This window comes from Sorex fumeus, unplaced genomic scaffold (genome assembly GCF_029834395.1).
Source record: "Sorex fumeus unplaced genomic scaffold, SorFum_2.1 ptg000021l, whole genome shotgun sequence".
NCBI classification, from domain to species: Eukaryota; Metazoa; Chordata; class Mammalia; order Eulipotyphla; family Soricidae; genus Sorex; species Sorex fumeus.
Genome location: NW_026606078.1, coordinates 3,982,873 through 4,006,673, shown reverse-complemented (window position 1 = coordinate 4,006,673; position 23,801 = coordinate 3,982,873). Strand labels below are relative to the sequence as shown.

At 39.6% G+C, this 23,801-nt stretch overlaps 1 protein-coding gene and 1 non-coding gene across 3 annotated transcripts in view; one reads left to right on the top strand and one right to left on the bottom strand.

The window, feature by feature from the left end:
- SLC35F3 (solute carrier family 35 member F3) overlaps positions 1-23,359 on the bottom strand; it is a 631,678-nt gene extending 608,319 nt beyond the window's left edge. For both annotated transcript variants that reach the window (XR_008792318.1, XM_056113593.1), the window contains exons 1-2: positions 22,916-23,359; positions 22,309-22,538 (exon numbers count right to left, since the gene is read on the bottom strand). Coding sequence is in view for 1 of the 2 variants with exons in the window: in XM_056113593.1 (XP_055969568.1) it covers positions 22,309-22,538; positions 22,916-22,968 (283 nt within the window). In the remaining variant the exon portion in view is untranslated. The remainder of the gene's footprint in view (positions 1-22,308; positions 22,539-22,915) is intronic.
- Positions 7,793-7,863, top strand: TRNAA-UGC (transfer RNA alanine (anticodon UGC)). The gene has a single exon. It is a non-coding gene; the product is annotated as a tRNA-Ala (tRNA).
- Positions 23,360-23,801: the final 442 nt, after the last annotated feature.

Sequence of the window (23,801 nt, the reverse complement as noted above, 5' to 3'; positions counted from 1 at the left end):
TGAAACAGTTGAATTTTCCACCAATAGTGAATAATAGTTTCTTTTTATCCACATTTCTGCCAACACTAGGTGCTCCAGGAACTTTTATGATATAGGGCATTGCCACTGGCATGAGGTGTTACCTCATTCTTATTTTAATTTACATTTACGTGATAATATGTGATACTGAATATTTTTAAATGTCTGTTGACTAGTTGTATGACTTTGGGAAAGTGTCTGCTCAACTTAAGAGATATCCTGTAGAGACAGGAGGCTTGGGGGGGTAAGGGGGTGGAGAAGGGGCACAGCAGGGAAACTGGGGACATTGGTGGTGGGAAACGTATACTGGTGAAGGGATGGGTATTGGAACATTGTATGCCTGAAATGCAGTCATGAACTACTTTACTACTGTGTATCACAACATGATTCAATAAAAAAATTAATTAATAAGTACTCTATAAAATAAAGTAAGTAGATCTAGTAGATAATTTAAGTATGCAATATGAATTTAGTATGTAATATGAAATAGTAAATAAAATTTCAATGCCAAAAAAGATATTTTGAAATGAAGATATACATGATAGCAAAACATTAGGTAAATTTTAATGTGCACACACCCCCTTTTCCAATCACATCGACCTCACTACCCAGATTACCGTGTAGAATATTTCCACCACACTGGAGAGGTGGATCCATGTGCTCTTCCTAGTCCATATCCTAAGGTAATAACCCTTCTGTATTTAATCACCACAGGTTAGTGATGTCATTTTTTAAAAATAATTATAAGAAATCAATAATATATTTGGATAATTCTCTTTTTCAAAGTTCATAACTTCAACAGGACTCTGAGAGCTATATAAAAATAAATATTCTATGAATGAACTCTTCCATCATCCTTTTTCCAGCCTTCTGACATTTAGGGTTTATCAGGTAGGAAATAACAATACCTCTTTGAGTTGAGAAAGAAAAATAAAAGACCCAACACAATTTCAAATAAAGTTCCTGCAGCAATAGCAGAAAATGAGGAAGACTAAGAATAGTCAGTGTTTTTCTGCTGTTTTTGTTTGGGCAGGAGCGATAGCACAGCGGTAGGGCGTTCGCCTTACAAGCAGCCAACATGGCCGACCCGAGTTCGATTCCTCCGCCCCTCTCTGAGAGCCCGGCAAGCTACCGAGAGTATTCGATATGCCAGACACAGTAACAACAAAGTCTCCAATGGAGACGTTACTGGGCCCGCTCGAGCAAATCGACGATCAACGGGAGGGCCTTTACCTTTACCTTAACCTTTGTTTTTGTCATTTTTTGTTTTGGAGTCACCCCGGCACCACTGGATCTGTGCATAGGGATTGCTCCTGGTGATGCTCAGGGGACTGTATGTGGTGCCAGGGATTGAACGCAGTCAGCTGCATGGAAGGCAAGTCCTAACCCACTATACTATCTCTGCAGTCTCAAATGTTTCTTATTCTTTGTAAGATTCTCCCAATAATAGCTCTATTCAGTAGTATATACAAATGGATGAAAGGGGGAAGCACTCTATGTCTAGGGGTTCAATGGTTTCCATTATCATTTATTTTCAAAGGAACAACTTCTCAGCCATCTGTAAATGTTTCATAATTTCTATTATCCTTTTCATGTCTCACCAGACTCATTTGTTTGTATTTCTCTACAAACAGCTACTCCTCCCAAGACACCTGACATATAACAGTGGTATTACTTTTTTTTTACATCAGTGTGACATTTTCTGGGTCCCTTGTGCTCCCTAAATGGAGTACCTCAGAATTAGATATTCCTGGAATATAATATAAATCTTCATTTTCTGTAAGAGTTGTACTATAAATTTAAATTTTATTTCTTTCTTTTCAAAGCTTATAAGTACAAATACAAAATATCTTATATTTTAGTTCTCAACATTAGAGATTTAGTCATCATGTTTTTGGCCAAGGTACAAAAGGAAAATTTTTAAAAACTGAAGTAGAAATAAAAGGAACTTTTTTATCCATGTGTTTCTCTTCCTAGTGACTATCAGGGAATCAAGCTGTGAGTTTGTCCCTCTACAAATTGAAGAGATGAATCACATTGGGTTAATTGTCTAGATACAACACAGTTTTCTTTAGCCTATTAATTTTTACCTCTTCTTTTAAAGTCTTATTCACAGAATTTATGCTTTCTCAAATATTGTAGATTAATCTTAGCTCTATTAAAATTGTAGGCTGGACAGAGCTGGGAATTAATATTGCCAAGTCCTCTTACAGACAAACTAATAAGGGTGGTCAGTAAATTGCATGAATTTATTATTTTTTTACAACTGCATAATATTTCATGATGTGTGTATATATATTTATGCACATATATATCACATATTCATAATCTATCTAATCCTTCATTGGTCACCTACATTGGTTCCTTAGTTACTGTACTAAGTACAGCAATGAATAATGGTATGCATATGACATTTTGAATAAATGATTTTATGTCCTGGGGTAGATGTCCCAAAGTGGAATTGCTGGGTCATATGGAAGCTCAATTATAAGTTTACTGACACCTTCCCATACTGTTTTCCACAGGAGTTGAGACAAACATACCCCAGAATTTAGGGAAGAGGAGAACAGGGAAGAAATCAAGTGGGAAAGAAGATGAGAAAGGGGAGTATTGGAACAGGGATTGGGGCTTTGGTTACACTGGTGATTTAGGAGAGCAGTATAGCACTATATCCAGAGCACAGATTTAACAACACTGAAAGCACAAGATCTAAGCTGCAATACTGAACTTTGCAATGTGCCTTTCAAGATGGCTGGTAGGATGTGCGGCAGGAGGATGGGGAGAGATGAAGTATGGGGACATGCGTGCAAAGAAATTGACACTGGGGTGGAATTGATGTCAAAATATTATATGCCTAAAATTCAACTATGAATAACTTTATACATCACAGATCTTTAATTAAATAAAAAATTACTTAAAGAAAATAAGGATGGTCAGGCAGCATAAGAGGCCTGGTCAATGCTAACCAGTCAGTATATTGAGAACCAAGCCAATATCCTAGAATGCCCAAATGCTGCATTCCATTCCTTTGCCCTTGCGGTAGATCATATTAGTGACCTATTCTTTGTTACTTTTCAGGAAGTTGAAATTGAGATGTCAGTCAGAGTTGGTTCTAATATGGAGGATCTCTCAGGGAGGGAGAGCTGCTTTTCCATTTCACAGCTGATGACAACCACTATATTCCTTGTGGTTGTAGAATTTATGGTTTTGAAAGTTGGCTGGTTGCTTACTGAGGCTATTCTTAATCACTGAAGGTTCTGTGTGAGTCTCCTAACATGGTAAATAACATTGTTTAAGTAGGGCTTGCAAGAAGACCTAAAGAGAGTTTGTTGGCAAGATGGAATTTCATGTAATATAAAATCATTACAGAAGTCACAGTTCATCAACTGCCAAATTTCAATGAAAGCAAGCTATAAGTCTTATTCATACTCAAGAAAAGGAGACTCTATTCAAGGGATAACTGTTAGGAGCTAGAATTACTGGGGAGCACCTTGGAGTCTAACTGGCTACAACACTGCAATACTGAAATTTCACTCCAGTGAATATTCAACTAAGTGCTGGTGTTCATCTGGGATAATTTCAAAAATATTCATGATGCAGCTTAACAATGCTGTACTCTCCTCTCCCAGTTATAACACCTTCAAAGGCATGAATCTCTCAAAACTGTTTGAAATTCAAGTCCTCCTCTTGCCTTTTCCTCAGTATTGTCTCTGACCTTGTGCACACTTTAATCTGAAACCAATCAATTGTTCCCACTATAAACTCAGAGTGCTTGCTTGTAACAATTCTGATTTCTCCACTCCACTGGGGATTCCAAAAGACTTCTCCTTTTTTATTGAGGAGATCATTTTACAAATAGGGTAGCCCCTATAATTTATAGTACCATCTCCAATTCTCATGTATGCAACTTGAAGCAAACATACTATTTACCCTATGAAGACTCTTCTTAATACTCTGTGCCATAGTTTCTGTATCTGCAAACAATGGTTTGAAGTCCTTCTTAGAAACCTTAGGAGGTTAATTCTATGAGCCATCAAAGGCAAAATTGTTCTTCCTAGTCTATCACCTGCATGTAGAGAAAGGAAGTCATAGAGAGAGGAAGCCTGGAAAAGACTTTGAGTTTACTCCCTCTCTTTCTTACTGGTTTATCACTGGTCTTTAATACTATAGAGTTTCAGAAGCACAGCATCACACCTCCTTGTATGTGCAGACCTCACCACACCCAACACTAAACTCCTAGTACTATCACCAAACAGACCCCTCTATTAATTCCTCCCCTCCCCCAATCTTCTTTCCTCCTGGTAACCACCATGGTTTTTGATTGATTTAGAAGCTAATTTTGCTTCTTTTATTTTACAGTTCATTAGCTTTAGTTATTCATATTCCACACAGTGAATAAACACCTAGTAATTTTTCCCACTTTCTAATTTTACTTAGCAGTATCACCTAAGATGCCAGTCGTTTATGAACCACCTATAGTTATTTTTATTCCTTTAAGGTGGAGAAGTATTCCATTATGTATCATCTCTCCCACCCCTGCCATCTTCTGCCATCCTCAGTGTAGTTTTCTCTTTCTTTTTCTTTCTTTCTTTCTTTCTTTCTTTCTTTCTTTCTTTCTTTCTTCCTTCCTTCCTTCCTTCCTTCCTTCCTTCCTTCCTTCCTTCCTTCCTTCCTTCCTTTTGATTTGGGGGCAACACCTGGTGGTGCTCAGATCTTACTTCTGGCTCTGCACTCAGAGATCACTTCTAGCAGACTTGGAGTATAATACATGATTCCAGGGAACAAACCCAGGTCAGCTGCATGCAAGGGAAATTCCTTATCTGCTATACTATCATTTCTACCCTGCCATGCAGCTTTTTCTAGATTTCAGACAAAAGAGTCATTTCTCTGGGAGATTCCCTCCAAAGGGCATGATCTTCCTCTATGAATTTATTTTAATATTGGGAACCAGGGAGAAAAATCAAGCAATTGACCATAAATGAACACTGAGGAGAGATGTAAATATATATAAAAAAGACCTGGCATGCCAGCATCCAAAAGACTCTGCATTTGCAAAACAACCTGCTCCACAGACCAGTGGATTCCTTATAATCAGCCTCTTTTGCAGACTAGCATGTGATGCTACCTGCCTATTCTCAGGTATTGAAGTAGTTACCATGTTCAAGAACATTTTTTTTCATATTACAGGGTACATTGTGAAGTCACTCAGAGGAGAAGACCATAAAGATAATGCTGTGAACAACAGGATTCTTTCTTCCTAAAAAAATCTGGAACCTTAGATATGTTCCATATAGCACAGTAAAGATCTTGTCGAGTTTTTTTTTTTTTGGACACTACAATTAAGTGCAATTAATATATAAAAATTCATAAATGTTGAAGGTACTAACTTTATAATTTGGGGAACAAGGTGACACCTACAAAACTACCACAACCAATCCATAAAAATAATCATGCTGTGCACATTATAATTGAGAGATTTGATACAATCAAAGGCAGGGAAGGGAAACCAAGACATACTCTGCCTTAGCATTTTAGTCACTCTGAACTGTTATCACAGAATGTTAGCATTAGCGCTAATGTAAAGTAAGTAAAGGCCCTCCCGTTGATCATCGATTTGCTCGAGTGGGCCCAGTAACGTCTCCATTGGAGACTTTGTTGTTACTGTTTCTGGCATATCAAATACTCTCAGTAGCTTGCCGGGCTCTCCAAGAGGGGCGGAGGAAGCGAACTCTGGTCGGCCATGTTGGCTGCGTGCAAGGCAAATGCCCTACCCGCTGTGCTATCGCTCCAGCCCGATGAAAGATGGAATTTTATTCCTCACAATTCTGGAGGCTGGAAAGCTTGGAATCAGGATACCAGAAATGGCGGGTTTTGGTGATAATCTACTTCTGAGCTACAGATTTGTGTCCTTGGAAGTTATAAAAAGATGGAGACAGCACGTAATCTCTTTTATGACTATTTATGAGATATCTCTCTGGGGACTTAATCACCACCCAAAGCCATCATCACACTTCCTCAGATCAAGACTTTTGGGGTTAGGATTTCAACAGGAGATTTGGACAGAGACATAAACATTTAGATGCTTTGACTTTGACTAGATGCTGATTCTAGAAGCTGGGCATGGCTAGAACCAGTGGTGGTAAGGTTGAATTGTTTATTTTATTGTACTTTAGTTTGAGGGCCACACATGGCAGCACTCAGAAATCATTTCTGGTGGGGCTTGAGGGACCATATTGAGAGTTGGGAATTGAATCTGAGTCAGCCACCTGCAAGATCAATACCCTGCCTGGTGTACTATCACTCTAGCCTCTAAGATTGCCTTTGAAGAAAGGAATTCCTGCCCTCCCTGAGATCACCAGCCAAGGATCACACAATTTCCTCTGCTTTCTGGCTAGAGTCTGATGCAAGATATGCAAGAATTTCCATTTAAAATGGAAACTAAGAATATGAAATGTAGAATCTCATGTAAGCTACCGCAGAAGAAATGAATCAAAAAATCTAGAAATAAATTCACATAAATACCTGCTTTACTTTAGAACAAAACTTATCTCCTAACTGGCATCTTCCAAGAAGTTCTCCTCACCCTCAACCCAATGGATTCCGACTAGACCCATAACAACAACACATCTCGAACTTTCACTATCGCATGTGCTCCTCAGAGATGGTTCCTCTGCTGCTTTCTCCTATTTCCAGAAAAAAAATTCAATTCATGATCATTTGATATTGTTTACCCCTTTACTTTAATGTTCAAATATATCTAAGTCAGAGACCTCAGCTATGTTATGCCATTGCCTAAAACAATGTCACTGTCACTTTTAAATGGAAAACTATTGAAATATACAGAAAATTTTAAAAAATCCAATGAGCACACACACACACACACACACACACACACACACACACACATATATATATATATATACACTGTTTAGATTCAACCAATATTAAATTTGCCACATTTTGTTGCTGTCATTGAATCTATCTATACCTGTTCTTGTTAAGCTATTGAAAATATATTACAGGCATAATATCCCTTTGTCAGAGGGAGGCACACGTTTGGTACTCAGGACTTACTCCTGGTACTATACTCAATAATCACTCCTCACAGTGTTCATGGAACTGTATGCAGTAGCAGGGACCTAACAAAGGTCTGCTGTGTGCCATGAAATTGTCTTACCCTGTGTGCTATCTCTACAGCCCCTGTAATGACATATTATCTCCAACTACTTCAATTCTCTTAAGAACACTTAGGCCCTGAAAAATAACAGCATTCCACTACACGTGAAAAACAACAATAATTTAAGAGTAACAATTAAAATCTTCCCATTGCTTCCAAAATGTGTTTTTATGTAATATTGTTAGTTATTCTAAGAAAAGTGCATAGTAATGTTTTGTCCACATTTTTTGACATAAACACTGTAAACACTGTCCTCCCGTTGTTCATCGATTTGCTTGAGAGGGCCCAGTAATGTCTCCATTTTGAGACTTGTTGTTACTGTGTTTGGCATATTGAATACATCACAGGTAACTTGCTAGGCTTTGCTGTGCGGGCGAGATACTTTCAGTAGTTTGCTGGGCTCTCCAAGAGGGGAGGAGGAATCAAACCCAGTTCGGCCAGGCTGGCTGCGTGCAAGGCAAACGCCTTACCACTGTACTATTACTCTAGCCCCATTTTCATTTTTATCATTTCTTAATCATTTTTTTCGCTCCAGCCTCCATTTTTTTAATTAATTTTTATCGATCCAGCCCCCCTGGATCCAGCCCATCTAGGGCTGGGGATGTAGCTCAGTGGTAGAGCACATGCTTTGCATGCATGAGGCCCTGGTTCGATTCCCAGCATCTCTAAGCCATTTTGCCTTTATTTGTCGATTGGTTGTCATTGTCAGATTTTTGACATAGAGCTGCTAAAATGTTTGGAATTTTCTTAGTGATAAATAAGACCAAGAAAGATAAAATTTTGTCTTTTTGTTATTCATGACAGGTCCCTTCCAATGACACTAGAGCTTATGTTAAAAATAGATGAATTTTGGAAAGTCCCTAAGGTGGGGGCTGGTTGCCAAGGAAATCAACTGTGATTACAGGGTAGAAGCTCTCAATTCCACATTCCTCCCAATCCATATGCCCATTACCACCTCCTGGGAGGAGAGAGGGAAGAAGTTGAATCTCACAAAGGCCAATCATTTAATCAACCATTCCTATAGTGAAGTTTCCAGAACCCTGCCACCTGCAAAGGAGGAGTTTCTGAGATTCTCAGGCTAATGAACATCAAGATTCTGGAAGGGTGGTACATTTAGAGAGGACATGAACTCTTCATGGCTCACTCCATGCCTCTTCCCACATGCTCTGCCCTACTCTGGGCCCTTCTTGAATTATTAACCTTCAACAAAAAATTGGAAATCTAGCAACTAGCTGTTTTTCTGATTTTCATCAGGCATTCTAGCAAACAAATCTGAGGAAAGAGTTATAGGAATTTCTCATTTACAGTGAATTGATCACAAGACAAGCAACAATTTTGGAGTTAGATTAACCTCTTTGAAGTCTTTTATTTTTTAAAGCATCTTAAGATTTATTTTATTTTATTTATTTATTTTTGGGTCACACTCGGCAATGTTCAGGGGTTACTCCTGGCTCTGCACTCAGGAATTAACTCCTGGCATTGCAGGGGTGGACCATATGGGATGCTGAGGATTGAACCCAGGTCAGCCACGTGCAAAGCAAACACCCTCCCCACTGTGCTATCATTCTGGCCCCTCTGAAGTCTTGTAGGACTTAGCCCTTTACCAGTGAGACCTGATTCTATCTCAATGTAGATAATATTAGATAAATTAAATTGTAAGACACCTAGTTAGCATCATACAATTGTTTGATAGGAGAAAAGTATACATTTGGAGATTTCTAAATAGATCAAATGTAAAATACCCTGTGGAACATATACTTGTAACATCAAGTAAAGTGAATGTACATATTTCTTAACACCCTGTATTTTTTAAGCAATACTACAAAAAATGAGCCAAAATAATAGCTTTAAAGCAAGTGAACTGATGATGCTGTGGGCCCAAGAGATCCAAATCTCTAAATGCTAACATCTTATTTATCACTCCTGACGTTTTATTAACACTAGGTGTTCAAGGGACTCTGTGACCTAGATCATCAACCTTCCCTAAAAGGATTATATCAACCAGAATATGGAAAAGAAATCCAGAGGCCCACATATTGATTTCGTGACTGTAGGCCACTTGCTGACCATTATGGACCCTCAATCTCAAAGACAAACAGCATTCTCTCAGAGCTCAGACTTCCTGAGTGCATGTATACCCCTTTCCCCCCTGACACACACATATACACACACAGAGCAAATAAGATAGGTAAGAGGAGCAATCATGTATATGTGTTCCAGCAATACAGCCTTATCCTATAGTTTAGCTCTATTATACCCCCGAGTCTTAGATTCATTCATACTTGGGCAAATAGTTTCAAGATCAATTCACACAAAAGATTATTAAATAAAATTCCCGTTCTCACCATTCTTAGCATTATTTAAGATAATAATCATATTAATGAAGACATTTTTGTTAATACATGAAAGTACAAATTTCTCTTAGAAACCACTCTCATTACATCTATTGAAATTGGAGTTATAATTCTTTTTTATATTCATATAATCACCTATTTCTATAAATACATTGAGCAGCTATTCATAAGTATAATATCTACAAGCACTTCTTCTATTTTAAATTTTAAGTTTTTATTGAATAACTATGAGATACATGGTTACAAATAATTCTTAAGGTGAATAGCCAAGATATTAACTTTAAAGGATATTTCCACTGACATGAGAATTTTCTCCTAAAGGATTTATAGAAAATGAACAAAAGACTGTAGGAATGTGGAAAATGACAGGTAGCATAGCCATTAATTCCTAAATGCTTTGAGTTCCAACTTTCTGCTCTTTCTTCTAGGCTTGTTCAAAGGAAGAAAAGTGTCTTGCACAAGCTTTCTTTGGAGTTGGAACAACAGAATGCCTGCAGCTTAAAACATTGTGGAAGATTATGCTGGTTCAGTAGCTTAATCTCATCAATACAGTCAAAAAAATCCTTATTATTATATTGTTTCATCAAAGAGAAAAAGCAAAGTTCACTAGCTAGAATACATCAAAGGTATGGATTAGTACTCTGATTAAAACAGCCAAGGAAGAGAAAGGAAAGAAATTCCCTGAGTGTCAATATTCTATCCTGTTGCTAACTAGCTGTTTCTGGTAGCCTACAATAAAAGTGTATGCAACACTTGAAGCATAATATTTGAAAAAAATACGCAAAATTATATATACAATACAAAAAAGAGTTTAGCTACAGGTTGGTGGAAATTGATCCAAAATATCCCACTATGTTTAATTAGGAAAATATCAAAAAGTAAAATGGGATGAAACTATGATATAGTTCCAAGATAAGGAAAGGATGAGACTTAATGGGTTGATTTATGTGTTCTTTTCTCCCCACTGCATAATTTTCTTTTTTTTTTTAACTTCTATAATTTTATTTTTTATTTATTTTTATTTTTTATAATTTATTTATTTATTGAATCACTGTGGGAAAAGTTACAAAGCTTTCAGGTTTAGGTCTTGGTCATGCAAATATCAAACACATTTCCCTTTACCAATACTTATTTTTCACCACGAAGAACCCCAATAAACCCCCACCCCGCACCCCTCCCAATGCCTGTGAGGCAGATGAATTCTAGTTAACACTCTATCTACTTTGACTAGATTCATTGCTTCAATAAAAGATGCACCATTATTATTTAGAGTTTACCCCCCCAAAATCAGACATGCTGAAAAAGCATTGTGAAATGATTTGCTTTCTACAGCTGGGTTCAAGAATTAAATGATGTCACATGGCCGCTATTACGGCCGTGCGGCTTTGGATTTCTGCTGTTTTACTTATTAACCCTGGAAGTATTTCTACTGAGAGTCAGATAATTAAGAGATTGGTTTCTGTGCTCTGGAGCCATGGCCGTGACAGAGAGCTGCTTGTGGGGGGCAACTGGTGACCTTGGTAGGGCTTGAAGGACAAACTGGGAACGCACCCCTTTCCATGAGGTTTTAGTCGCTCCGCCACCACCAGCTCATACCTGGCTTTCACAAGGCTCCCAAGTGGTTGCCATCTTTCTTTCCAGAGGGGAAAAGGCGGAAGGGACCAACACCCTTTCCCCTCCGGGCAGACATCGTGGCGTGGATTAACGCATAGTCTGTTCACTTTTCTGCTCCAAGCTGCTGGGCTCTGCATTAAGTCCTTGTGCTTCTGGAGCCATGACCATGCCGGAGAGCCGCTCGTGGCAGGTAACTGGTGACCTTGGTAGGGCGTGAAGGACCACTGCATAATTTTCTAGGGCATAATAAATATGACTATATTTAGTATACTTGTTTTTTTAAGTGAATATAATTAATACCTTTTGGAAGCAAAAAACCACTTGGTATAGAAATGAACGAAGGATAAGATAGTGCTGGACAGACACATGAGTAGGCATTTGCAGTAGACTTGTTTGCTGTTTCAAAACATTCACAAATAAATCAGGCATGAGTCACTGTCACTATCCCCCCTTGTTCATCAATTTGCTTGAGTGGGCACAAGTAACATCTCACAACAAATTGTGAGACTTATTGTTACTGTTTTTGGCATAATGAATATGCCATGGGTAGCTTACCAGGCTTTGCTGTGCAGGCAAGATACTCTAGGTAGCTTTCCCGAGTCTCCGAGAGAAGCGGAGGAATCAAATCCGGGTCAGCTGCATTCAAGGCAAACACCCTACTCACTGTGCTATCACTCCAGCCCTAGGCATGAGTAACTGTCTGAAATTTTATTCAGTGATTTTTCTGAAACCTTGCCTGACACATGGGCTTCTCCAGAGGGCAAAGGTGGCAATGGAGTTAATCTTCCATCTATCCTATTAAAACTTCTCAAAGTGTTCAGAAGAATAATAACACATTGAATATGTTAAAGGTATATGTACCTATACCAAGTTTCCCTAGTGTTTCTAAAGAAAGTTATAAACAGTTAATTTTCATTTATGTTACAATTTGAAAATATACCTATGCATAAAATCAGATAAACCCTAAAAGATTTTATGCTCTTTAATAAAATGCTAAGAAAAAAGATTTCTAAAAAAATATTAAAAATTTGTTTTTGGGGGTTATAGCATATAAATATCCCTCAACATATGTTGATAGCCAATTCATTTTTTAAAAATATACTGAATGTGGGGTCAGAGTCATAGTACAGTGGATAGGGTGTTTGCCTTGCATGGGGCTGACTCAGGTTCAATCCCCAGCATCGCATTTGGTCCCCCAGGCACCACCAGGGGTAATTTTTTAGTGCAGAGCTGGGCGTGACCCAAATAGCTATATATATATATATATATATATATATATATATATATTTGCTCGAGCGGGCCCAGTAACGTCTCCATTGCAGACTTTGTTGTTACTGTGTCTGGCATATCGAATACTCTCGGTAGCTTGCTGGGTTCTCCGAGAGGGGCGGAGGAATCGAACTTGGGTCGGCCATGTTGGCCGCGTGTAAGGCGAATGCCCTACCCGCTGTGCTATCTATCTATCTATCTATCTATCTATCTATCTATCTATATATATATATATATATATATATGGTCTGAAGCGATAGCACAGCAGTAGGGCATTTGCCTTGCACGCAGCCAACATGGCCGACCCGAGTTCGATTCCTCCGCTCCTCTTGGAGAGCCCGGCAAGCTACTGAGAGTATCTCGCTCGCACGGCAGAGCCTGGCAAGCTACCCGTGATGTATATGATATGCCATACACAGTAACAACAAAGTCTCCAATGGAGACGTTACTGGGCCCATTCGAGCAAATCGATGAACAACGGGAGAACAGTGATGTGATATATATATATATATATATATATATATATATGAGATATATATATCATATATATAGAAGGGCTGGAGTGATAGTTCATATTTAGGGTGCTTGCTTTTGCACACGATTAACAGGGTTCGATCCCTGGTATCCCATTAAGTCCCCAGATCCCACCAGGAGTGATATATGAGTGCAGAGCCAAGAGTAACTGCTAATCACTGCTGAGTATGGACCCAAAATAAAAATAAATAAATAAGTATGTATAGGGAAGACATTCTAAGTCCTCTCACTATGTGCCACATAACATAATAATGGCCTACTCTGTGAAAAGAATTCTTAAACTCCCTCACCAGTGCAGCACAGGAATGCTACACAAAACTCAACTGGCTCATACCTGCAAGCATAATTACCCATTTTTATATTTTGTTTGTTAGTTTGTTTGGGGGAAACACCCAGAAGAGCTTAGGGCTTACTTTTGGCTCTGTGCTCAGGGATCACTCCTTACAGGGCTCAGGAGACCATATGGGTTACTGGAACTTGAATGCAGGTTGGCCACATGCAAGGAAAGAACCCACTGTAATATCTCTTAAGTCCCACATTCCATAAAAAAAGATGAGGCCATCTTATTTTACACTTGTTGACAAGGGGTAGATTCAATTTCAAACAAAAAGAAAATTATGAAGCAAAGTCAACATTCATAAGAAATATCTTCCTTCCAGTCCTTTTGGGGGCACACACAAAACCACATATTGTTACAGATTAAATTGTGGTGAAGCATTTCACAGTTTTTCTTTTAATTGGTTATTTTCAAAGAATCTCCTAATAGATTTTTATCTAGTGGAGTACATGATATATAGCAGACTGACAAGAAGAGAGTATGAATGTCACAGAAAACATTTATGATAACTAAAAACGTATTCTGAGAATTTACATTAAATGTCTCTATATCTCAGGAATCTAAAATAGACTCTAGCACATGAGAGGAGTAGTGTATTTTTTTATACTCACTAAAGTTGTCATTAGTTAGTATTACATCAAGCTGCATGAGAAATGTGTGTTCACGTCCTAGGCAATTACTCAATGGCTTGTTACCATCATTGATAAAAAGAATTCTTTCAAATCAAAACTAGGTTTCTAATTATACACATCTCTTTATTCTGTGCAATATGATAAGGAAACTGGTCTATTACTTTACTAGTCATGCACACTCACCACTAAAATGAAATATATGTCAGAACCAGGGAGATATTTACAAAAGTTAAGGCATACACCTTACAAACAGAAGGCCCTTACAAACAGAAGGCCCTGAGTTAGATTCCCTGCACCAGTAGGCCTCAAAACACCACTAAATGTGGTTCTAGTGGTCACTGAGCATTGTTTGGATGGATTGGTCCAAGCATAAAAACATCAGACCCACATTCATAATCTGAGTTTCTACTGAAATGTGCCTTCTTTACCTCAGCAGTGAGAACGTGATTTATAAATTCCAATGGAAATGTTTTTGTTATATCTATTCTGGTTTTGTTCCACAAGGGCCTGCTCAGACATCTTATTCAGACTGTAGTCTAGAGATGCAAGGAACACAAGCCAACATCTTACTTATAAGGATGGGCATTGCACTGCCACAGGAACATCTGCAAGTAATTATACCAAGACTGTTCTAAGAGGGAAACAGAATAGAAAACTATAAATTGCCAAAGCTTTATACAATTGCCCCATTTTCTTCTGTATGTAGATCATCTATTATTGCTTCTGTATCCATCCACACATTAGTCCCTTATAGTATCTCCACTCAAACAAACAAATAAACAAAAAAACATCATAGACCAGACACAATGTCTTGATTTCAATCTCAAACTGGAAGAGGGGACTACTGATAGACTAAGTGTGAATTAATAGCTCACCAACGCATATGAGAAGATGGTCTGAGACTGACTGCTAAGCACCCACGCGGCAAACACAGTCCAGAGCAATAAGGGGTACTGGTGATATGGGAAGATATTCACAAAGATGTAGGTTTTGCTCATCAAGATATACCATAAGTATGTTTATCTCTCTCTTGCCCAGCACCTGCCTGTGGAGTACATTTTCAATTTCCATTGATTCATTATTTTCTTCTTATCCTTGCATCCCATTCATTTTCTCTATATTATTTTGGGGAAAGGGCATACCTTGCTGTGTTCAGTGTATACTCCTGGCAGGGCTTCAGGGACCATATGGGATATTGGATATTGGATATTGTTAAGGATTGAACCTGGGTTGGCCATATGCAAGGCAAGCACTCTCTCTCCAGTCCTGAATATCACTTTTGGAGTGGGACTATCAAACTAAGGCAATGTGCCAGTATTAGATAGCTGATGTAAACTCAGGGAGTAAGTTGGCTTGTCAGTCTTTTTAACTGATGGTTAGGTGAAGACTCAGGAGACTTAGCAATTGCAGTACTACTATTTGGATAAGAAATGAAATAAAATAAATTGTAAGCAGGCTAATTCTAGAAAGACACAAATTCAGATGCATAGGAGTCCTTTGTATAGCATGCATGTGTCTACAACCTTGTGTAAATGTACAAACAACATTGCACTGATATATTTAACAAATTCATATTTATTTAGGTGACACTGTATTTGGTAATAGGGAATTAAATCATCACTCTATATGCCAAGAGCTATACTGATTACCAAAAGAACACAGAAATGAACTCTAATATTACAGAGTTTTCTACCTGTAAGTTCAGCCACACACTGAAATGAGCTATAACCTTATTAATGAGAAGTGTCATTATGTTTTATGTTTGTTTGGTTTGGTTTTGGGGCCAGTGGCATTGTGGGTCTGGAATTGCTCAGGAAAAACTCCTTGGGTCATGCTCAGGTATAATTCCTGGTGATGTTTGGGGAACCATGTGCAGTGATGGGAATAAAACAGGGGTCAGTCAGATTCAAGGCAAGTGCCTTAATTCCTCTCTTGTACCATCTCTCCAGTTCCCATGACAACATTAAGGAAGCCCCCAGTAAGAACACTTATCCAGGTAGAACATGCTCAGAGAGGCTAAGGCTAAGACATGGACAAGTAAGTAAAGTGGCATGCACCAGTGGTTTTCTCATGACACATATCAGATATCTGAAGCCTGACATACCACAGTAAGCTATTGCTTACAATGCAACCTCATCTTTATACACCTGGGCCACTATGCACTAGTCAAGTCCAATTACCTTCTGGTAATTAACTTACACATATTTCTGTGTAAACACTGTTCTTCTGCCTGGAATGCAAATCTTCCCTCCACATTTTATGGCTTATTACTCTCCCTGCCTCTGAACTAGTGTCGCTACTGTGGGAAAGGGTTCTTAAAGCATTCCAAGCCAGTCTTTATCAAACTAGGTTAGTCCTTTAAATTCACTTTGTATCTAATTCATGTGTTTGGGAGGCAAGAACTATGTCTTCTGTTACATGATAAATGTTCAAAAGTTCATTGGATAAAAATAAATTATTTATAGATACTAGGCAAAGGACTACTTGTACTATAAACATTTTAAAATTTTTAATTTATGAAAAACAAAGCTAGTTAAATTATCCCCCATTTTACAGATCAAGGTGTATAGACATAAGTAACTTGCTACTAAGGAAAGAAGCTGGAGTATGAATCCAGTTCTTCAGAATTCCATATCCTTTTGGGAAAATGTTGATACTCTCCTCTTCTGTAGTTTAAATGAAGATTTTTCACTCCAACTACCTGAATTTTTCGAACTGCCTAAGGAAAGGACAAACACTCACTAATGAATTGTGTGAGAAGTCACTTTATACAGAGATCCAAGACAGATTACTGAAGAATAATGAAAAATTTCCTGTACTAAAGAGCCATGAAAAATCCTGGAAGAATTTGCTTCCCTAAAGGCAAGAACATGGTCCATTTGCACTTCCCAAACAGATAGATTAAGGATTTTAGAGCCTGGTTAGAGCCTACTAGCGGTGCTGTTTTTCCTTCAAAGACTATTCCTCAGCATTTTAACTCCTTTAAAACTCAGAGTATTGCTTCCTAAATGATAGCACATATTCACATTCTTCGATAATACTTATTCTGATACACAAGAAAATATTAAGGTCTATGTTCATCCTACCCCATCGCGGCCAACATGGCTGACCCGAGTTCGATTTTTCTGCCCCTCTCGGAGAGCCCAGCAAGCTACCGAGAGTATCTCGCCCGCACGGCAGAGCCTGGCAAGCTCCCCGTGACGTATTCGATATGCCAGACACAGTAACAACAAAGTCTCCAATGGAGACGTTACTGGGCCCGCTCGAGCAAACCATCCCCATCATGCCCAAATATTTTTCTGCTTGTCTTTTCAATCTAATACTAATGTTAAGCTCCATTCTAGAAAAAAAGTCACAATTAAATTATAAATATATTTTAAGTGGGTGATATTTTAGTTTCTGACCTGACTGACTTTTTGCTATTTTGGGAAGATCAAATAGACGTTGCTCACCATGAACTCAATTCTACTATGAGATACTGTTCTGGTTATCACCAGTAAGGATGTCAGTGACCTACACTTTGCATCTGAAAGGACAGAGTGGAAACAGATGCTTTTTTTGCATACATTCCTCTTCATTTAACCCCTTCCTACATTTTTAAACCAGAAATATCTAAAACATATGATTGATGAGGTGAGTTATTCAGTTCTTACATTTTCTCAGTTTGAGAAACCTCCACTCATATAAACTAATTTTTGTACCCATATAAACAAATTTCTGCCATGTATCTCTTAGTTTAAGTCACCAATGGTCGGTTGGAATAAAGAATGATATTTGTTATTAGCCTACCTTCCAAGATTGATTTAAATGTAAACCTATCAGAAATTTAAAAAAAAATAATTCTTATTTGCACATACCAGTGTCATGAAAGTATTAAAAAGCCTATCAAAAGACCATTGCATCATTTTACCTAATAAACATAACCAAAATAATCAGCTATTTCTATAAATAGTTTAACTAGAAAAGATATTTGAAAGCTCATTCTTTGAAAACACTTTTCAGAAAAACCTTTTGCAAAATAGAAGCAATATATTCATTTTTTAGATGCAGGTATCTGTCGATCTGACATCATGCTTGACAAAGGGACATGTGCATTATAAGCCACATCTCCCATTATTTATCTCTGTACTCTGGCACACAGTAAATGCTCCCCAGAAGTTTGATAAATGAATGAATTAAGATAAAGCAGTTATTATAGATGCTCCTTCATCTTCATTAGAGCCTTCGTCTGGAATCTCCAAGATCCCCTGAAAGTTTCTTGGGTCAGATATTCATAAGTCAGATGCCTCACTCTGAAGTCCACAACACAACCAGTTTATTCCTGACCTTGGTCCCTCCTCTTCCCTTCCACAGTCATTTTCTCCCCATTGTCTAGACCAGAGAGATGAGGAAGGAAGAAAGAAGCAAAAGATATGGCAGACAGTCATTTATCTTCTACCATAGTATATGGTGAGTGGGGAAGAGAAAAGTCATTCTGACAAACTACCCAAATCCTTCTAAATTCTAGAGTGCTTTTTCCAGTGCATTGATTTTTGGTGAGTGGGTGGGGAAATTCTGTTAGCTGCTAAAGCAACAGGATATCTCCAAAAACCATGTATCCCAGCACATTGAAACTTTTAAGATCTTTGGACAAAGGAAAATAAAAGAAACATTTTTCAAACTGGCTGTGACAGGAACAAAAAACATATTTATTAAATCCAATGGTAAATTAAATACAATGCAGTGCCCCTGAATCGTGCAGCTGGTACAAGACAGGGAAATAAGTTTTGGTGGACTGCCAGAAAATTTCCACAAATGGGCACTGACCCACAGACTACAGGTTAAAGAATAGGAGCATATTATAACCTGGCCAATGAAATTCTAATAAGTTATCAGGGAAAATGAGACTCAAAAGAATAGGCATTCAAAATGCTAGCCCCATTGATGAAGATAAAAGTTCACCCAGTGCAGAAATTTAGGCTCAGGTTAGATGAGGAATTCTCACCCAAAGGTATATTTTCAAGGGACATTACATTGGATAGAAATATTTTTGGCTGTCACAGCTCAAATGGAGAAGTTGGCATACTATAGGCCAGCGGTGCTGCCAAACACCTGACAGAGCAGGGGATAGCCCCTTGTCACATTAAAAACAATGCAGTACAAAAATGTCAATAGTTCTGAGACTGCCAAACTCTGGGATAAACTAAAGCTTGTCTTCAGAAATTCTGGTCTAGTCATTCATTCATAAAGTTAAGGTGGGCATTTATAAAACATTATATAAAATATATAAAACAAGGAAGGATAAAGCAATAAACTATCAGAAAGTCAGCACAAAGAATTCAATGACACAAATAACTACATAGGAAAATTGAGAGTTCTCCATATCAGAGGTAAAAATTTCAAGCAGAATCAAATCACTCATTCAACAAATATTTACTGAAAAACTGCGAACCATGTTCTTAAAGGACTGTGTGTATGTTTATTCACAGCCAGGCCAGGGAACAAGGAATCACCACAACTGCCCTGTGTTTTGTTTCAGTAACATGAAATATTGAGCTTGAAGTATGGCAACTACAGAGAACTCATCCCTTTACCTGTTAGTTTATAATTTCTTAGTTAAATGCTCTACACAAGCCATCCCTTGCTAACTCAAGGGGTCTATGTAACAAATTTTAAAAAATTCTTACTAAATGTAAGGATTACAAACTTTGCTTGCTTGGAGCAAAATTTGTTAATATTGCTGATCAGTTGAAAATACTGAGCAAAGAAAATTTCTCCCCTGTTCACAATTATCTCATTTATATTACCTGCCTAATGCAAAACCCAAGAATCAAGACATGAATGAATACTTGGTCATTACAGTGATGCATGCCTCTAAAAAATCATTTTATTTATACCTCTATAATATCCTCAAAATTAATTTCTTCTGCTTGAATAAAAATGGAAAATAGCCATGTACTGCCCTAAAATGTCTACAGCTATATTAATAAAACGTTAACTTCTCTAAATTTAAACTTTAAAACCAATTAACTCATCAAATTGTCATTGTTACCTAAAACATTCTAATAAAAACAAAATATCTTGAATAAAAAAGAATCTTTACAAAAAACAGAACATAGAGAGCTGATTTTATTCCTATTATAACAACCATGGTATCACTCTCTCCTAATATTTACTATACCAATTAAGAGAGTATTTGAGATTATTACTAGTTGCAAGGAACTTATTTTCTATATTACCTTTCCCCTTTAATAAAATTATATTTATAAGCAATACTATTATCAATATGAAATAGCCTGTTCCTCATAGCCCCCTATATCACAAACCTTGGATGACCTTTCCCCTTTAATAAAAGTATATTTATAAGCAATACTATTATCAATATGAAATAGCCTGTTCCTCATAGCTCCCTATGTCACAAACCTTGGTGAGGATTTCTACCAAGTACAGGGACTAACTTAAGAATTACCAAGCTAAATTACGACTTCAGGAGTTAAACAGATAGCTTCATGAAGACTACAACTGTCTACACTTAATAAGAAATCAGAAAATTAGAAATAAGAAACGGAACATATCTAACAGAAAGCAACCATAAGAGAAATGGCTTCCATTCTTATTTTTCTGTGCCCAATGTTTTTTAGTTGAAAAGGGAATGTGATTCTTTGTAATACTTCAATAACCCAAAGTCAATTTATCAGATATAATTTTAATCAAAAGGAGGAGATTGAGGACATATAGATAACCTTTCAAAGATTTGTAAGAGTAAAGTCACCACAGTTATTTAAAAGTAAGGGCATTAAAACAAAACATTAAAATCATGTTTCTTTCCTACAACAGCTTTAAAAAAATAACCAGTAAACGATTAGCATACCCCTGAGTTTTGGCTTAAAATCAAGGGCTTTAGGAAAATACTCAAGATATCTCTTGAAGTATTTTTCAAGATATCTCTTGAGTATTTTTAGAGCTGAATATAATTAAATAACAAAAGCCTTAACCCCCCTCCCCACCACGACCAATAAAGTATGTTCCAATTTCAAGCAATGAAAGGTAAAAACATATCTCAAAATCATTAAACTGTTAGTCTTTATTAAAAATAGAATAAAGCAATAACCATTTCTCAACAAACAAAAGTGGCAAACGGCAATCTCTTTATTATGTCAAAAAGTGATGGGTCCACCTAAATTATGGTCACAGTTATTGGTATCCAGAGTTTGCTGTAGTCAACTTCTCTGTTCCAAAGAGAGATAAAGAGACATCCACCAAATTAGTCCTGTCCAACACAGGTAATGTCTGTATTCTCCACAACAGCACTGCCAAAAACCATTGGCTAGGGTCTACTGGCAAACAAAAGTTTCAGCTGCTCCACCTGGCACCAACTATCTATCTGCCAGAATGCAAATGCTGGTATCTAGACTGATGCAAAGACAATCCCTCCACCAGAGAGAGACCTAGGTCAAATGTTATAAGCGACTTCTAAAAACATAGGCTTTGAGAAGTATCCTCCATAATCAGGGTCTAGCAGAAACCAGGAAGAGCTAAAATCCAGGTCAACTAAGTCTGCAGTCTCCTACCAAAGCCAATTGAGCTCAGATAGGATTCAAAGTAACACTTTCGTATCTGCAGAGAAGCCACACAGGGCAGGACATACCGAGTTTCTCATTGTGTTGCCTTAAGTGCAAGCATGTGGACAAAAGCAGAGCTACAACTATGGAAGAGAGAGGGGCTCCCAATATGAGTAAGAAATTCCCAAAGATCTTAAGGAAGTCAGTCTCCAGGCTTTTGCCAATGCTTCTGCTTCTGCTTCTGCTTCTCCTTCTCCTCCTCCTCCTCCTCCTCCTCCTCCTCCTCCTCCTCCTCCTCCTCCTCCTTCTTCTCCTCCTTCTTCTTGCATTAGGAGTCACATCTTTGTGCTCATAAATTACTCCCAGCAGTACTGGTGGGACCATATGGGTTGCCAGGGATCAAACCAGGTAGGTCCCATGCAAGGCAAGTGCCCTACCCACTGTACTATCACTTCAGCTTTGGAACTGACTTCTTCATCTGTTCCAAATTTCTATTGAGACACCATAATTTACAATGCTGTTAATGATAGGGTTTCTCGTGCATCCATCCATCCAACATCACACCCATCAACTTTCCTCCACCCAAGTTCCAAGGACCTCACCCCCACACCTCCCCAACATCTGCCCAAGGTAAACTCAGTTCTGTTGATCAACGCTCAGGTTCTGTTGCCTCTGTCCAGGCATCTTTAAGTTTCAGACCTGGATCTGTATCAGTGGACAAGACAGTGATGGGGACAGCCTGACTCCCCCACTTCCCAGAGGTTACTGTGGCAAAAGTACAAGAGACTAAGAGGCAGACAAGAGACATTAGGAGTGTGTTGTGGGTTCTTACTTTTGTAGCTCGCTGCCCAGGGCTGGTAGCCATAGTAGCCAGTGATGCGCAGGATCCTCTCCTCAATGGATGTGAGCCCCGCTGGTCCACTGGTGAGATCCTCCACGGACCGTGACCATTTCAGATCCTCTTTAATCGCCTCGTCCACCACCAGGTACTTGAGCTGCCGGAGCTGGGGGCTGATGTCAGACAGTCTCCGGGGACTAACATCCGGTGACCTCCTCATGCCACTGAGGCCGCGAGCAGATGAGTGGAGAGGGGTCCAGAACAGAGAAGGGAGAGATTAGGGAGTTGCGGATCCCAAACAGAACCAAAGGTCGGCCGGGCTTTCCCAGGGGCAGGTGCTAGGGCCAGGCCGGCGCGATTCCCCTCTAGCCGTCTACCCACCTCCACCCCAGAGCCCTCAGCAGCCCGGTCCGGACTCTGGTGGCCCGCTCTGGGACGCTCTGGGACAGGACAGGATGGGGCGAAAGGAAGAGAGAATGCCTTAAACTTCGGGAGCTTCGCAGGCGCGCGCCGCCCCTCCCTAGCCCAGATGCCTGCCAAGGGCCAAAGCCGAGCCCAGCCGGCCCGCTCGCTCCCCGGCGCACCCACGCCCGCTACTCACATGGTGATGCTTTTGCCCCTGGGTGTGCCGCCGGGAAACTCTCGGATCCCCATAGACAGCGGCAGAGTGAGGCCGGGAGCTCCCAGACTTGAGGCTGGAGGACCACGGGCCCGAGCCGCCTGCAGCCGCTAAGACCCGACTGGGCTTTGGGCGCGGTGCCCACCGAGGGTCCACCCAGGAGCCGGTGGCGCGGTGCAGCCTCCGCTCGCCCGCGAGGTGCGTTGGTCCGCGAGCACCTCCCGGGCGAGCGGCTCAGCTCGGGCGCGGCACCCCAGCCCGGCTCCAGCCGGCGCCAGGCGCTCGCCGCAGCCAGCGGGCAGAAAGGGGCAGGGCAGGCACCGCGCCCCTCGCGTGTCGCCGCCGGTCCCTCCGCCGCCGCCCCAGCTGTCTTCGGGCGCGGAGCCTGGAGCCCGGGAGAACACTGGGAGCTGCGTGCGCTCCGGAGGCACCTGGGCCGGCGGGATGTGCCCAGCCCCGAAGCGCAGGGGCCAGGAGGGGGCGCTGCTGGCCTTTGTCTATTACAGGCGTGTGCGCTCGGGTCCGAAGCTGGCTCAAGGCTCCTGAGCTCTGCCTGGCGACCCTGGGGTCGGGGCCTGATCCGTGACCAGCTCTGCTAGGACTTGCCAAACCGTGAGGTTCCGTGCTTGGTGGCTGAATTCTGTTTTTCAGCCTCTATCTCTGTCGCAGGCCGTCTCTTCTTTCTCCAGCTCTTGCACTCTCCTCCTCTTCCCTTTTCTCTCTCTTTCTCCTTCTCCTCTCTCTCCCTCTTCATTCTAAAATCTTGAGGCAAATACTCAGAAATAAACCTAGCTACACGTTCCCAAAAGCATGCCCAGAATGCTAAATACATAGAAATAGATGGAAGTGAACTGACTAGTGAATCTAT